The 17,247-nt window shown below is 39.1% G+C and overlaps 1 protein-coding gene and 1 pseudogene across 5 annotated transcripts in view; one reads left to right on the top strand and one right to left on the bottom strand.

Moving 5' to 3' along the window:
• The window catches only part of SETD2 (SET domain containing 2, histone lysine methyltransferase), a 125,260-nt gene that overhangs the window by 28,725 nt on the left and 79,288 nt on the right, over positions 1-17,247 (top strand). For all 5 annotated transcript variants that reach the window (XR_007147728.1, XM_047838103.1, XM_047838093.1 and 2 more), the window contains exons 3-7: positions 1,613-5,976; positions 9,156-9,287; positions 12,658-12,786; positions 15,054-15,177; positions 16,143-16,220. Coding sequence is in view for 4 of the 5 variants with exons in the window: in XM_047838103.1 (XP_047694059.1) it covers positions 1,613-5,976; positions 9,156-9,287; positions 12,658-12,786; positions 15,054-15,177; positions 16,143-16,220 (4,827 nt within the window). In the remaining variant the exon portion in view is untranslated. The remainder of the gene's footprint in view (positions 1-1,612; positions 5,977-9,155; positions 9,288-12,657; positions 12,787-15,053; positions 15,178-16,142; positions 16,221-17,247) is intronic.
• Positions 10,751-11,869, bottom strand: LOC125154272 (phosphatidylinositol N-acetylglucosaminyltransferase subunit C-like; annotated as a pseudogene).

The following is a 17,247-nucleotide window of genomic DNA, read 5'->3' as shown; positions in this document are numbered from 1 at the left end:
CCGCCGACCTGGCTAGAGCCAGGTGCCTCTAGCTATCATTTTCAATGAAGATGAAGAAATAGTTTTTGCTGAATTTTTGAATCTGTAGTAACTCCATTCCAAGGAGGAATGTTGTATATCTCAAGGAAATGGTTTTTAAAATGGAGCTTCAAAAGCTTTAGGCAAGGTAGAGGAAGCTGGGAGCTCTGGAGACAGCATTTACCTGTTTTTATATATTGAGCTACCATGTAAGATTTCATTTGACAAGTGCATTCTGTTTCTTAAAAAATATTTGAAGACAACTGCTTTATGATAATGCATGAGAGAACATTTTTTTTCTCACTTGATTAGTATATAATGTTGAAAACTGATGGCAGATTTTACCATATTGAAGGAGAAAACTATTCTCTTAACCAGAGTTGATTAAAGAACATCCATTAAAAAAATATTGCGGATGACCAGTGTACCATCTTTAATTTAGACTTGAGTTTGTTTCTTATAGATTTTTCTGATGTTCTCTCTACCACCTAGGTTTTGCCTTTAACTTCTAAAGCCTACCATTTCCTTTGGTGGTTTGGCAAATGATGGAAGGAAAAATTTTCTTAGGTATATACTTTGTAGTTGTTGCTCCTAGAGTAGGGTTGGACTATAAATCAGCATGGCCTAAGTGTGTGAGGCCCGGGCAGAGACAGTGGTAGTGTGCCAGGGCAGAGTAATTTATAGTAAAGCAGAAAGTTCTGGGCCTCATTTGCTTACCTCATCTATAAAACGAGATAGGAGACTGCTCTAGACCAGTGGTTTTTCAGATCTGTAAAGTCCATCAGAATTGTCTCATGTGCTTGTTTTCCAAAAACAAACCCAAACAAAACATACTTTGTTGCCTTAGATCTAGTTGTGTTGCAGATCTGTATTTTATGAAGCACCTAAGTGATTCTGTGTGATGCCAGAACACCACTATAATGGCTTCTGATGTTTCTTCTCAGAACACAGGAACAAACTATTTTCCACACTGAGATGTTAATTATTGCTCTCTGTCTACATGTCATTTTGTGTTCTATATTGAAGTACATGTTGGATTTTTTTTTTTTCTCGTTAAAAAGTCTGCCTGGAAAAAAAAGTTATAAAAACAAATACGTTCTTTTATATATATATATATATATTTTTTTTTTTTTAAACAATTATTTATTTTTGAGACAGAGCATGAACGGGGGAGGGTCAGAGAGAGAGGGAGACAGAATCTGAAACAGGCTCCAGGCTCTGAGCTGTCAGCACAGAGCCTGACGCGGGGCTCGAACTCATGGACTGCGAGATCATGATCTGAGCTGAAGTCGGCCCCTTAACCGACTGAGCCACCCAGGTGCCCCAAAACAGATAAATTCTTTATGTAAGAGACAAAAATAGGAAAGTATGGGTAATTGTTGAAACTTGGGGTGGGTACTTAAGGGTTTATTATACTATTCTCTATACTTTTGTGTATGTTTCAAATTTTCTGTAATGAAGTTTTATCTAGCTTAGTGAAATTCATACTGTCCTTAAAGAGGATTTTTCATTTTCCTGACATTTTAAACTGTAATGCTAGCCATTTGAAAGTAACTTTATTGTTGTAGTAACTGCTTGTTTTGTTCACTTACAGGCAAAGATTGAAAATGTGCAGAAAACAGGTTTCTTCAAAGGACCAATGTTCAAAGGTGTTGCTTCTAGTCGATTTTTACCTAAAGGTACCAAGACAAAAGTTAATTTGGAGGAACAGGGACGACAAAAGGTGTCTTTCAGCTTCAGCCTTACAAAGAAAACTTTGCAGAATAGGTTTCTGACTGCACTTGGCAATGAAAAGCAAAATGATACTCCAAACTCCCCAGCTGGACCTCTTCAAGTAGACTTGACTCCTAAAATTAAAATGGACGTTGGAGATACCTTATCTACTACAGAAGAATCTTCCCCACCAAAATCAAGGGTAGAATTGGGCAAAATTCATTTTAAGAAACACCTGCTTCATGTGACATCCAGGCCACTGCTGACTACAGCCACAGCAGTGGTGTCTCCACCTCCTCCAGTAGTACCATTACCAGCAGTCATAGCAGAATCAACAACTGTAGATTCACCACCCTCTTCTCCACCTCCACCACCTCCACCTCCCCAGGCCACGACACCCTCACCAGCACCAGTAACAGAGCCAGTGGCCTTGCCACACACACCAGTCCCAGTTCTGATGACAGCACCGGTAGATGTAGCAGTTAGAACACTGAAGGAACCACCAGTTACGACTGTACCAGAATCTTCAGACGTGGACACTAAGCAGGACGCTGTATCTAATAGTTCAGAAGAACACATAACTCAGAATTTGAATGAGCAAGCAGATACTCCCTCACAAAAAGAAGATTCCCATATTGGGAAGGAAGAAGAAATTCCAGATAGTTCTAAGAGTAATCTGGGCTCTAAAAAAACAGGTTCTAAGAAGAAATCCTCACAATCCGAAGGCACCTTTCTTGCTTCAGAATCTGATGAAGATTCTGTACGGACTTCCTCAAGTCAAAGATCACACGATTTAAAATTTTCAGCAAGCATTGAAAAGGAAAGAGATTCAAAAAAGAGCTTAGCACCTTTAAAAAGTGAGGATTTAGGGAAATCTTCACGATCTAAAACAGAGAGAGATGATAAATATTTTAGCTACTCAAAACTTGAAAGAGATACTCGGTATATATCTTCTCGATGTAGATCAGAGAGAGAGCGAAGGCGGAGCAGATCTCGTTCAAGATCTGACAGAGGCTCTAGAACTAGTTTATCCTATTCCCGTTCGGAACGATCCCATTATTATGACTCTGATCGTCGCTACCATCGGAGTTCCCCTTACCGAGAGAGGGCTCGCTATTCTCGGCCATATACAGATAACAGAGCTCGGGAGAGTTCTGACTCAGAAGAGGAGTATAAGAAGACCTACTCAAGGCGCACCTCATCCCATTCCTTCTCTTACAGAGACCTAAGGACATCATCATCCTATTCTAAATCTGATCGGGACTGCAAAACTGAGTCCTCTTACTTAGAGATGGAGAAAAGAGGAAAGTATTCTTCAAAAGTAGAAAGAGAATCCAAAAGGACTTCAGAAAATGAAGCAATGAAAAGATGTTGTTCTCCCCCTAATGAACTGGGATTCCGACGGGGCTCATCCTATTCCAAGCATGATAACAGTGCTTCCCGTTACAAATCTGCCCTTTCAAAGTCTGTATCCAAGTCCGATAAATTTAAGAATTCTTTCTGTTGTACAGAATTAAATGAGGAAATCAGATCATCTCATTCTTTTAATTTACAGGCTCCTTGTTCAAAAGGTAGTGAATTAAGAATGATTAGTAAAATTCCTGAAAGAGAAAAGACTGGGTCTCCATCACCATCAAATCGATTAAATGATTCACCTACTTTTAAAAAGCTAGATGAATCCCTTATTTTTAAATCTGAATTTATAGGACATGATAGCCATGATAGTATTAAGGAATTAGACTCTTTATCTAAAGTGAAGAATGATCAGTTAAGAAGTTATTGTCCCATAGAATTAAATATAAATGGATCTCCTGGGGCAGAATCTGATTTGGCAACATTTTGCACTTCTAAAACTGACACTGTTTTGATGTCTTCTGATGATAGTGTGACTGGATCAGAGGTATCCCCTTTGGTCAAAGCATGCATGCTTTCATCAAATGGATTTCAGAATATTAATAGATGTAAAGAGAAAGACTCAGACAATACATGCATGCTGCGTAGTAAGTCAGGAAGCCCATTTAGAGAAACAGAACCTACAGTGTCGCCACACCAAGATAAACTCATGTCTTTGCCAGTTACGACTATAGATTATTCCAAAACTGTAATTAAAGAACCAGTCGATATGGCAGTTTCTTGTTGTAAAACCAAAGATTCAGATCTATACTGTACTTCAAATGACAACAACCCTTCTTTGCGTCATTCTGAAGCTGAAAAGATTGAGCCTTCGGTTATGAAGATTTCTTCAAATAGCTTTATGAATGTGCATTTGAAATCAAAAACAGTTATATGCGATAATAGAAATCTGACAGATCAGCACTCAAAATTTGCACGTGAAGAATATAAGCAGAGCGTTGGTAGCACCAGTTCAGCTTCTGTTAATCATTTTGATGACATATATCAACCGATAGAGAGTTCAGGCGTTGCTTCATCTCTTCAGAGTCTGCCACCAGGAGTAAAAGTGGACAGTTTAACTCTCTTACAATGTGGAGAGAACGCATCTCCAGTTTTGGATGCTGTGCTGAAGAGTAAAAGCACAGAGTTTGTAAAGCATGCAGAGAAAGAAACCATCATAGAAGTAGGTAGCGGCCTTCCTGATTCAGGAAGGGGATTTGCCTCTTGGGAAAACAGGCATAATAATGGGCTCTCTGGGAAATGTGTGCAAGAGGCTCAAGAAGAAGGGAATTCCATAGTGCTTGAGAGAAGAGGAAGGTCAGAAATCTCTTTAGATGAAGAAGGAGGAAGAGGACATGCTCATACTTCTGATGACTCAGAAGTTGTATTTTCTTCTTGTGACTTGAATTTAACCATGGAGGACAATGATGGCATAACATATACCTTAAAATGTGACAGTAGTGGTCACGCCTCAGAGATCGTATCCACTGCCCATGAAGATTATTCTGGTTCTTCTGAAAGCTCAAGTGATGAAAGTGACTCTGAAGATACAGATTCTGATGATAGCAGTTTTCCAAGAAACCGTCTTCAGTCTGTTGTGGTAGTCCCAAAGAATTCTACTTTGCCCACGGAAGAAACCAGTCCGTGTTCTTCTCGGAGTAGTCAAAGTTACAGACACTATTCTGACCACTGGGAAGATGAGAGATTGGAGTCGAGGAGACATTCATATGAGGAAAAATTTGACAGTGTAGCAAGTAAACCCTGTTCTCAGACTGAGAAGTTCTTCCATCATAAAGGAACAGAGAAGAATCCGGAAATTTCTTTTACACACCCCAGCAGAAAACAGATAGATAACCACCTGTCTGAAATTGTTCATCCTCAGAGTGACGGGGTTGATAGTACAAGTCATACAGATGTGAAATCTGACTTTCTAGGTCATCCAAATTCTGAGGAAACAGCAAAAGCCAAAATAGCCTCTAGGCAGCAAGAAGAGCTGCCAGTTTATTCTTCTGACGATTTTGAAGACATCCCGAATAAGTCTCGGCAACAAACCATTTTCCCTAACAGGCCAGATAGTAGACTGGGAAAAACAGAGTTGAGTTTTTCTTCCTCTTGTGAGATCTCCCGAGTGGATGGCTTCCGCTCATCAGAAGAGCTCAGGAACCTAGGGTGGGAATTCTCTCAACAAGAAAAGCCTACTACCACATATCAGCAACCTGACAGCAGCTATGGAGCCTGTGGTGGACACAAGTATCAGCAAAGTGCAGAACATTATGGTGGGACACGTAATTACTGGCAAGGTAACGGCTACTGGGATCCAAGATCAGCAGGTAGACCTCCTGGAACAGGGGTTGTGTATGATCGAATTCAAGGGCAGGTACCAGATTCCTTAACAGATGACCGTGAAGAGGAGGACAGTTGGGATCAATGTGCAGGGTCTCACTTTTCAAGCCAGTCCAGTAAATTTTTTCTATCCTTTCAGAAGGACAAGGGGTCCGTGCAGGCACCTGAAATAAGCAGCAATTCCATTAAGGACTCTTTAGCTGTGAATGAAAAGAAAGATCTTTCAAAAAACTTAGAAAAAAATGATATGAAAGATAGAGGACCTCCTAAAAAAAGGAGACCGGAATTGGAGAGTGATTCTGAAAGCGATGGTGAACTTCAGGACAGAAAGAAAGTTCGAGTGGCAGTAGAGCAGGGAGAAACGGCAGTGCCCCCAGGCTCAGCACTGGTTGGGCCTTCCTGTGTCATGGAGGATTTCAGGGACCCACAGCGATGGAAAGAATGTGCCAAGCAAGGGAAGATGCCCTGTTACTTTGATCTGATTGAAGAAAATGTTTATTTAACAGAAAGGTAAGCTTAATTAATACTTGTCCAACAAATTTTAATGTCTTTTTGTTGAAAAAGTTAGCTTTCAACAGTTCAGAACATATTGAGGTCAATTGTATGAAATACAGTTGCATAATAGGATATAAGTTAAAAAGTCTAAAAAGCCTATTCACCTATTTAAATTTGATGGCAGAATCCTTGCCTCAGTATCCCTTCCTCCACCCCCCACAGGAAGGGGATGTCTAAAAAAAAAAAAAATTTTTTTTTTTTTTTTGGTCTCATTATCTTTTTGGTTCTGAAAGTATGATTTAGGCCAGCCCTATTTTTAAGTTCCTTTTACATGTGAAACTGATGAAACACAAAATAAAGTCCCAGCAAAACAGTCTGCTCTTAAGAAAAAAGTAGTTGTGCTGGATTTTTTTCCTTTTGAAAAATGTTCATAATGAAGTATCTTCGAAGGATGCTTTATAAAGCGGGATGCTTTATAAAGCGGGAACCACATTAGAACATCATTTTCTGTTCATTATTTTTTAGTCTGTTGCTAATTGATTACATTTGGCAATAGCATAACCAGTATTTTAGAAGTAAGTGGTATAGTGGTTTCCTACAGACCCCTAACCTGAAACAAGGGGATAATGAGAACAGGAGTAATGGAAGACAGACTCCTTCAAAGCAGAGCTGCTCAGTCTGCTTTCTTTCACCCTTCCTCGACAGTTTCTTCATTTTTCTAGTATGAATATATGTGAAATATGCCTTTTTGAAAAAAATCTGTCTTACATCCATTTTCCTTTTGGAAATTTCTCCTCTCTTTGAAAATCTGCTTAACCATCATCCCTTTAAGCGTTAAAAATTTTTTTGTTTAATGAAATTTTTTCACTGGTTAAGGTAAAATTAGGTCTCATGAGAAGTTTTTCATATTTTAACAAAAACCTTTTTATGATATAGAGAGCCTCTTCTATCTAGTAAATTAGGTTTAAATTTAAAATATTGAATCTTTTAAGTAGTAGTTTTTAGGAATTGTGTGAGTACACTGATGCAGCTTCCAGGGTCTTTGTAAAAGAATAGAAGTAAAACTAATCAACCCAACCCTCTGGGATTTACTCAGCACTGAGATCCAGATAAATCTACCACCTGCATATATGCATTATAGATCTGGTTTGGTGGAGGGGGCACCTGGGTGGTTCAGCGGTTAAGTGTCCGACTTCAGCTCAGGTCATGATCTCACAGTTTGTGAGTTTGAGCCCCACATTGGGGTCAGTGCTGACAGCTCAGAACCTGGAGCCAGCTTCAGATTCTGTGTCTCCCTGTGTCTCTGCCTTCCCCCGCTTGTGCTCTGTCTCTCTCAAAAATAAAAATAAACATTAAAAAAAAAAAGATCTAGTTGGTGGAAACATTGGAGAGCCTTTTTAGAGTGGGAACATTTTTAAAGAGCCTATTGTTATTATGCTGGGCCTTTCGGAGCCACCAAGAAAACGAATTATTGAAAAATAGTATTGAAGATGGTGAAAAAATTTTTCTTAGGTCTAATGAAAATAGGGTTACCTGAATCTGTGGCCATGAGTCCTTATCTGACCTTATGGAGCAATACAAAATAAAGCTACTGCTGATTCTTCAAAATTACAATTCTTAAAGTACTTGTAAACATGTTTTGTTTGTCTTCAGTCCTGATTTCTTCAGGCTGAGAATATTCATATACTCATTAATGAATTATATCTTGAACCAGCTGAGTCATTCTTGTTTTACTCATAGGTAGTTGAAACCATCAAGACACTCTTCAGGTACTTTATAAACATTGAACATATGTTGAAGATGAAAGCAGATTAGTTAGGAGATTAAGACAGCCACATAGAACAGCGGTGCTCTTCACTGTCTGATAGTTGGAGAGTAAGTCAGACTGCCCTAATCTTAAGGAGATCTTCTTCATTTCTGATTTTTTTTTTAACAAAAGAAAGTTCAACACAAAGGCCAGGAAATAATCACATTTTCACTTTTTCTTTGCAAACTCTGGCATAGGTATTTATGAACCTAACCCATTTTGAACACTTTCCCCTTTTACTCCCAAATCAGTTAGTCTGTTGGGAAAGTTTAGTCCTCTGATTATTTTGTAATACCTGATTATTCTGTAATACAGTTCTATAAATTATACTTCATTCTTTTCTTATTCAGTTTTCTTTTAAACAAGATTTTTAGAAATACAGTGTTACTGAAAGATTCTCTCTGAAAGATTGAGTTAAACTCTTAATTAAAAATTACCTATTTTTAAATTTATTTTTTTTTAGCAACTCCTTTTCTTCCTCTGCCTTTCTTTCTTTGCTGTGTCTCAACCATTATTTGTCCATCCAGGAGGACTAATTCTTATATGTTTTGTTTACTTTGAGAGAGTGAGAGAGTAGTGGAGGGGAGAGAGAGAGGGAGAGAGAGAGAGAATCCCAAGCAGGCTCTGTGTTGATCGGGGCTCAATCTCATGACTGTGAGATCATAACCTGAGTCAAAATCAAGAGTTGGACGCTTAAGGGGCGCCTGGGTGGCTCAGTCGGTTAAGTGTCCGACTTTGGCTCAGGTCATGATCTCGTGGTCCGTGGGTTCAAGCCCCACATCTGGCTCTGTGCTGACAGCTCAGAGCCTGGAGCCTGTTTCAGATTCTGTGTCTCCCTCTTTCTCTGACCTTCCCCTGTTCATGTTCTCTCTCTCTCTCTGTCTCAAAAATAAGTAAAATGTTAAAAAAAAAAAATTAAAAAAAAAAAAAGAGTTGGACCCTTAAATGACTGAGCCACCCAGGTACCCCCAGGAGGACTCATTCTTAAACTTCACTTTCATCAGCTGTGTTACTTTCTGATCCTCATGAGTTTTCCTGTGTTTTATTTTTCCTGAGCCCAGTAGGACAGTTGACCCTTGAAATTGCTCAGAATTTGAGGTTTAATTGACTTGGACTGAGAAATGAGGGCTCAGTCCAAAATGATAGACTTGAACTCTTATCTTCCCACTTGCCAGGGCTCAGGTTGCCTCTTGTTTGTGTAACATAATTCTTAGTGTTTTCAGTTTCACAATTGCTAGTGATTAGATGTTTTCTTCCTTTTGAATGTTTAACTTAACCAGGATCATTAAATATGAAACTAACGAGATTTAGCACATATTTGATTGTGCACATTGTATCATTACCAGGAGATTTCTTAAACCAATTCTTACAAAATTTTATCTAATAGAAAGAAGAATAAATCACATCGGGATATTAAGCGAATGCAGTGTGAGTGTGCACCTCTTTCTAAAGATGAAAGAGCGCAAGGTGAAATAGCATGTGGGGAAGATTGTCTTAATCGACTCCTCATGATTGAATGGTAAGTAAACTGAAATGTTCTGATTTTGCTCATTCTGTTAAATGTCCCAAAATATTAAGAATTAGTAATGAATAAAATTTAACCTTTCTTCTTTTACCTAGTATTATTTATAAGCAATAAAATCTCCAATTTATAATAGCATTTATAAGGAGACAAATTTCCCTTGCATTATTCATTATAGTATACATTTTAAGTGCTCTGTAAAGTAGCCCTTAACCTTTTGTTTCTTATGTTTGTCCTGAGAGGCAAATGTTGGTCTTTTTTAGCTTTTACTATCAAATAAGATAAAACCCTAGCATTTCAAAAGAGTATAAAGTAAAATGTCTTCCACTTCCAAACCTCAGTCCCTCTGTTTGTAGTCTTTTCAGATAATTTTTATGCCTATACCAAAATATTTCCTCATTTTATGTATAGAAATGAAATCTTTCTATATGTACTGTTTTTGAGTTTTATTCCCTCGCCTTGGCCCAAACACTCATGTTCTCACACACTCTCACACACTCTCATACACTCTTAATTAAATAAATTTTGGAGACCTGTTCAGTGCTACACATGCAGACATAGCTAAATCTTTCCCTTGGCTGCTTTATATAATCTATTTATAGTTAACTCATAATTATTAATTTTCAAAGGTAGATATTTGCTTCTGTATTTTTCTTTCTTTTTTTAAAAAATTTTTTTGAATGTTTATTTTTGAGAGAGAGAGAGAGTGAACAGGAGAGGGGCAGAGAGAGAGGGAGACACAGAATCCGGAGCAGGTTCCAGGCTCTGAGCTGTCAGCACAGAGCCTGACGCGGGGCTTGAACTCGTGAACTGTGAGATCATGACCTGAGCCAAAGTTGGACACTTAACTGACTGAGCCACCCAGGTGCCCCTGCTTTTGCATTTTTCTTATAAACAGTAAACATCTTTACATTGAAAATTGTGTGATTAAAATTTTTTACCAATTTTATGAAAAATTTGTTTCCTTAATATTTTTTTTAATGTTTATTTGTTTTGAGAGAGAGAGAGCGAGCGAGCATGCGAGTCGGGGGAGGGGCAGAGAGAGGGAAAGAGAGAATCCCAAACAGGCTCTGAGCTGTCGGTGTGTAGAGCCTGACACAGGGCTCAATCCCATGAACCGTGAGATCATGATCTGAGTCCAACCCAGGAGTTGGGCGCTTAACCAACTGAGCCATCCAGGTGCCCCAGTATCCTTATTTTTTAACATGGAAAGAATATTAAGGTGATTTATAGTGTAGATACCTTGTTTTCAGTGTTGATGAATGGTTTTCTTTCTTTTTTTTTTTTCTTTTTTTTTTTTTCTTTTTTTTTTTGGATGTGTTTTTTTTTTTTTTTAATAGAAACCACATCACTTCATTTGTTACAGCAGTAATGAGGCAATAATTCAAGAGGGTCCCAGAAAGCTTTTTCATCCACAAAATAACAGAAAGAAAAAGCACCTTCACCACTCATGCTCTTGGTTAGCTTTTTCTTTTGATCTCTGTTCCCCTACCCACAATAGTATGTTGCTTCCAGGATGGGATTCTGCCTTCGAATGTTGTATGAGTCGGGAGGCTAGTCTGTCAGCTTCCCTTAAGACCGAATGGAAGTTCCTAACTTAGCTGAGAAACCTGGACAAGTCTTCTTTGATTTCAGCCTCATCCCAAGGCCCATAAATGTTTTCTTTAAAAAGCTGCAGGCGAATGAGGTAGAAAGGGCAGAGACAAGAGATGGAAACCAGCAGAAGGACAAAGAGGATGGCTCCCACAGCACTAATGGGCAGAAGGCCTCCCAAGGCTGAAAATGCAAGAAGCAGTGTGACACCCACGTAGCTACGGGGAGTACCTTCAGTTTCTTCTGCAACATGGGCCACAGGGCAAAAATCTGGATGGCAAAAGTCAGCATGATGAAGGCATGCAGGGAACGGGGCAGGCATGAGGCAAGGCAGACAGAAGCAAAGGTGGCCATGTTCAAGGACAGTGTGCTGGATACAATGGCAGCATTGGCACCATAGTCAAAGAAAATGAGGCAGCCTAAAAGCATGAAGACTGACATGGCATAGATGGTGTCAGTGCTGATAGTCTCCATCAGGGTCTTCAGCACTGGGGAAGAACCGTAGGTGAAAGTAATGAAAATCAGGGCATTCTTCAAGTCAGCCCACCGGGTCCACCCCCTCTTCTTCCGTCCTTCACCTCTGTCAATGAGATCAAACAAAACATAGCCAATCAGTGAAGAAGCCAGGCCAGTCCCAGAGAGCCACTGGGGGGCCAGAAGGCCCTCATCCATATACCACCAGATGACCACAAACACACAGACACTGCACACTGCCGTATCACCACGTTCGACTCGAAGACCACAGCCCAGTACTGGTATTTCCGGGCGTAGATGTTTTTCCGGAGCTCTTCCAGGAAACGCCGGTCCACGTGGTTATCGGGAAATGGCTATCGCTCGTACAAGACCTGCCACTTGGCCTGCTTAGTGTCAGCTACAGGCTGGGTCCCCATTACCCTCTCCCTCAAACTCAGGCCAGCTCAGTCTCCCTCGCAGAAGTCCACGTGGTTCTTGTTCCTTACAAAGTTCTGAAATAAGACCTCTCTGGAAATCCCTTGCTGGGTGGTGGCTGATACTGCACCGACCTTCCCTTGCTTTCAAAGGCAGCAACCCAGGCTAGGCCTGCAACAGATGAGTTTGTTCTCTGAGGCAGGACAGTACGGCCAAGTTCCTGCCCGCAGTTCCTCAGGCTGCGCGGCCGGGAAGGGCGGCCGCCCGCCTCCTTCCCCATCCGGGGCGCCAGGGGTTGCTGAACTGTTTTCTTTCAAGGCCCAGATTTTGGTTTTGCTCATGTTCAAGTATTATGAGAACAAAACCTATACCTCAGAAAATTAAAGAGAAAGCATTTTTGGCAATTCCTTTATCTAAATTGAAAGTAGAGATGACATTACGCATGTAAGAAGAGGAGATGTGAGACTTAGCCCTGTTCTCCTAAGTTGACAGTGTAGCTCTGGTCTCTGCGTTCTTCTGACTTTCCTGCCAGCCTTGCTAAAGAGATAGGAAGTATAGGATATCTTTCTTCTCATGTTTCTCACACTTAAACTTCTAGTAGTTGTCAGGATTAGGTTCAAATTTAGCCTGGTATGCAGAGCTCTTCATCGTATATCAACAACCTGCCTTTCCATCTTCCAGCAATCCACCTTTCTTGTCAGTCATCCTCAGCTGTTTTATTCTCCTTTCCTCAGGTGGGCCTTGTTTCCTATTTCTGCACATGGGCAAGCTCTGTGGTATCTTGTTTTTTTGTTTGTTTGTTTGTTTGTTTGTTTGTTAATCCACATCCTATTTGTCATTAGAGATTCTGCTTTGAAGAATTGGTTTTCTCTGTTTCTCATTTCAGTTCTTCTCGGTGTCCGAATGGGGATTATTGTTCCAATAGACGGTTTCAGAGAAAACAGCATGCAGATGTGGAAGTCATACTCACAGAAAAGAAAGGCTGGGGCTTGAGAGCTGCGAAAGACCTTCCTTCGTAAGTTATGTTGTAATCATCTTTCATTTCCTTTTTGTGTTGTTGAAGTTGGTTAGCTACTTTGTAGGAAGGAAAATAACGTGTCTATTATACTGAAGTTTAATAATGTTTATTGTGTAGAATGACCACCTGGTAACTAGTTTAAAAAAATTTTTTTTCCCATTTCTTTTAGGAAATTAAAAAAAGAAAACAAAAAAAACTCCTCTGTCTCTGTATATGAAGAGCATTTTGTCATTTGTGACATTTGGACCAGATAGGTCCTTCTTTGTATGACAGTTACTTTTCCTTTAATTCCAAGCAGTTACCAGTGTTTGCTGTAGACCCCCAGAATCACTATGAAACTGTAAGGATTTGGGACAGAATTGATTAGTTAGTTTATATAAAACTGAGTTGGAGAGGGGGTGCCTGGGTGGCTCAGTCGATTGTCTGACTCTTGATTTTGGCTCAGGTCATGATCCCAGCGTCGTGGGATTGAGCCCTGTATTGGGCTCTGTACTGAGTGTGGAGCCTGGTTGGGAGTCTCTCTCTCCCTCTCTTCCTCTCCCCTCCTTGTGCTCTCTTTTTTTCTCTCTCTAAAATTAAAAAATAATAATAATTAAATAGATAAACCTTGGAGTAAGAGGGGAAGAGAGTATTTGAGATGATTGAGGTAGGGATTAAAAACAATTAATAAACATTTATTGAATGAGTAAATGTTGCTTTCTACCTAATTCCTGTAACTTTTTTGTACATAATGCAATAAAAGGTTCACTTTATTTTCTACCATATTTAGTGTTTCCTTTAAACAGTAAGTTTTTTATGGAAAGCATATATAAGTATCGTGAAAGATGAGTACCTTTTTCTTTAAATATATACAGATTACATGTGTTTATGATTGAAAAAGTCTTTTAAATATGTAAAAGGAGTAAAGGAAGAAAATAAAACTGTTTCTTAAAGCTTTCTTAAGCTCCTCACGAAGAACCCTGCTTTGGTAAAATACCCTAGACTGGATATTTTCAGGTTTCCCATATTTTCCTACTCCTTTAATTTCCATATGCTAATGGTAGTGCTGGTTTCATAAATTTTTAGCTCGAAACTGTGTAGATGTTCACGAATAGAGTATTCATTCCCGTTGAACAGGGACATTGTCCGATATACATAGGATGAGGAGGTCTTTGGAACAAATCTGCTAGTTAGTGTTAAATATCATGACATTCTCTCTGTATATTGTACCTGTTTCTTCTCTACTGAAGATACTGAATAACTGAGGAAAGACTGGTCAGGGGTGGAAGGTAACTTGAAAGAAGCCAAGGAGAGAGATTAATCATAATTACTGATAAATGCTAGAAAAAACTCACAGAGAATGCAGTCAGAGAAAAGATGGGTTTATAAATTTTTTAAGTTTATTTAAGAGCGAGAACGAGCAGAGAGAAAGGGAGAGAACAGAATCCCAAGCAGGCTCTGCACTGCCAGTGTGGAACCGGATGTTGGGCTTGAACTCACAAACCTGTGAGATCGTGACTTGGGCTGAAATCAAGAGTTGGATGCTTAACCAACTGAGCCATCCACGTGCCTCAGGAGAAAAGATCTGCTTGACCTTTGACATCATTAGAGGTCTTTGAATAAAGGCAGTAGAAGGGCTGCTGTATTTAAATTATCTTCTTTTTTCTTAGAACATAAAGCCTCTAATATTTCAGTGCCTCCTGATTTCTTCAGAGCTGTTTCTCAGCTGTGAATCACTGTTTTCATGGCATTGGAAACCAGATTTGAGTGTTTGTTTTAATGTCTAGTTAGAGCAAGGATACACATTTTGATAGTATGTATAAACATAAAAGCATCTTGGAATCAACTTTTTTTTTTTAATTTCTTTTTTTTTTTCAACGTTTATTTACTTTTGGGACAGAGAGAGACAGAGCATGAACGGGGGAGGGGCAGAGAGAGAGAGGGAGACACAGAATCGGAAACGGGCTCCAGGCTCTGAGCCATCAGCCCAGAGCCTGACGCGGGGCTCGAACTCACGGACCGCGAGATCGTGACCTGGCTGAAGTCGGACGCTTAACCGACTGCGCCACCCAGGCGCCCCGGAATCAACATTTTTAAAAAAGTATTAGGAAGGAGAAAGCCTCAGTTAGATGTTAGGTACTTTACATATATTTTAATTATATCTTGTATAAGACCGTATTTATTCTTTTCAATATTTCCTTAAATCTATTTTTTTGCATAGATGTATGTGTTTTCCATACAGCTCCTAGGCAGGAAGTGCTATTGTTTCCCTTTTGTTTTGCCAGGAACACCTTTGTCCTGGAATATTGTGGAGAGGTACTTGATCATAAAGAGTTTAAAGCCCGGGTAAAGGAGTATGCACGAAACAAAAACATCCACTACTATTTCATGGCCCTGAAGAATGATGAGGTGAGTGGCACAAATGTATTTGCTTTGAAACAGATCTGGAAATTGTTGAGTTTGGAAGGGTCATTGATACAGACTGATCTTGAAAATAAATTAAGTGACAAAAAAGAGGGACAGAATAGTATATATAGCTTTTCTTTACAAAAAGGAGAGAGGGAGATGTTTTTGTTTACAAAAAGGGAGAGGGAGATGTTTACATATACATGTAAATGTAAACCTATGAGCTTCATATTACAACTCTTAAAAATTACTGATACCCCTAGAAGAGTTTTTTTAATGTGGGTTATATTTGTCAATACTTACATAAAAATTAAAGCTGAAAAATTGAAAAATATTTGTTAAACCACTTTAAAGTAACAAGTCAATTATATGTTGACATAAATAACATGTTTTTATGAAAATAATTTTCAGAATATTTTTGTTTTAGTGAGGAGTGCAACTGTTTTACATTTTTACAAATCTCTTTAATGTCTGGTGTGATAAATTTTAGCTAGATTCTTAAATCTGTCTCTACATTCAGTCCTGGAAAACCTATTTCTAGATCCTACCCCAGACTTGCTGAATCTAATAACTCTGGTGGTGGGTCCAGCAGGAGTTTTAACATGCTTTCCAGGGAATTCAGATACACATTCAAGTTGGAGAGAACCTGCACTGTGGTGTAACATGCACTTTAAAATGGAGTTTTATACACATGAAGTGAGATTGGAATATAAGAGGATGTTAGAAGTAGCTAAAAGTAAATGGAAGAGACATTGATAGACATGGAGATCGTTTTGCCTGTAAGACGTTTATAGTTAGCAGATGTCCCAGAGGAAGTAGTTAGATATTTGTCACTTGGATGTGTCTGTATGTGAAAGAGGAGGCGGGGTTGGGCATGCAGATCTTACATTTGCCTAATGCCTTTCCTTTGCAAAATATATGTATATTTTAGGTCTCATTTTTATCTCTTAAATGATCCTTTTCCCTAGATAATAGATGCCACTCAGAAAGGAAACTGCTCTCGTTTCATGAATCACAGCTGTGAACCAAACTGTGAGACTCAAAAAGTAAGTTGAGGTAGATTTAGAAGTTTGGATCTTTGTTCAAGATTGATGTTGTATTAATTTTAGAATCCATATCAAGGCTTCCCATGGATTTTATTTTTAAATCATTTTAATTGTTTTTTCCTATTGTTAAAAATCTTATTTTGAATTAAGTTCAGATTTATAAAATAATAGTGCAGAAACAGTAGAGTTCCATATATCATCCTTCACCTAGCTTCCTCAAAGGTTCACATTGTAAATAGCCATTATACAGTTATCCAATCCAGGAAATACTGTTAACTATTAACTAATCTAAAGTCTTTATTCATATTTTGCCATCTGTCATTTTTCTGGACTAGGATCCAATCCAGGAACTCCCATTGCATTTAATTGTCACCTCTCTTTGCCCATAAGTTTTAACTATTATTTCAAAGGTGCCAAAATACAAAACTAAAATTGAATTCTGATGAAGTCCAGTGTGTACCATTCAGATTTTTATCAGCTCTTAATCCAGGTGCCAAATTTGGCTGCTTTAATAATGTAAAGGGGGGCTGAATGGCCACAGATAAGAGAGATCATATATCATGTACATGGAGTGACACTGCTTCTCCTCAACAAGGCCAGACTCCGGGTCATGCTCCTCTCTTTGTCCCTGTGCCTGGCACGTAGTTGATGCTTGATAAATTCGTTTATTGAATTTGGTAAAACATTTTGAGATAATTTTAGTACTCTCTCTAATTTGTGTTTTGATCTTAGATTTAAAAAACAAATACACACACACACAAACGTTAGAACATTGGTTTTTTCTTAGGCTAAGAAAGCTATGGACCCACACCCTAGAAAAGTAGTATCAATGGTTCCCTCTCATATTATAATAGTGCTTTCGGGGTGCCTGGGTGACTCAGTCGGTTAAGCGGCCGACTTCGGCTCAGGTCATGATCTCGCGGTCTGTGAGTTCGAGCCCCGCGTCGGGCTCTGTGCTGACAGCTCAGAGCCTGGAGCCTGTTTCAGATTCTGTGTCTCCCTCTCTCTCTGACCCTCCCCCGTTCAT

This window comes from Prionailurus viverrinus, chromosome A2 (genome assembly GCF_022837055.1).
Source record: "Prionailurus viverrinus isolate Anna chromosome A2, UM_Priviv_1.0, whole genome shotgun sequence".
Taxonomy (NCBI): domain Eukaryota; kingdom Metazoa; phylum Chordata; class Mammalia; order Carnivora; family Felidae; genus Prionailurus; species Prionailurus viverrinus.
The sequence above is the reverse complement of the archived record's forward strand: the minus strand, read 5'-3'. Positions and strand labels throughout refer to the sequence as shown.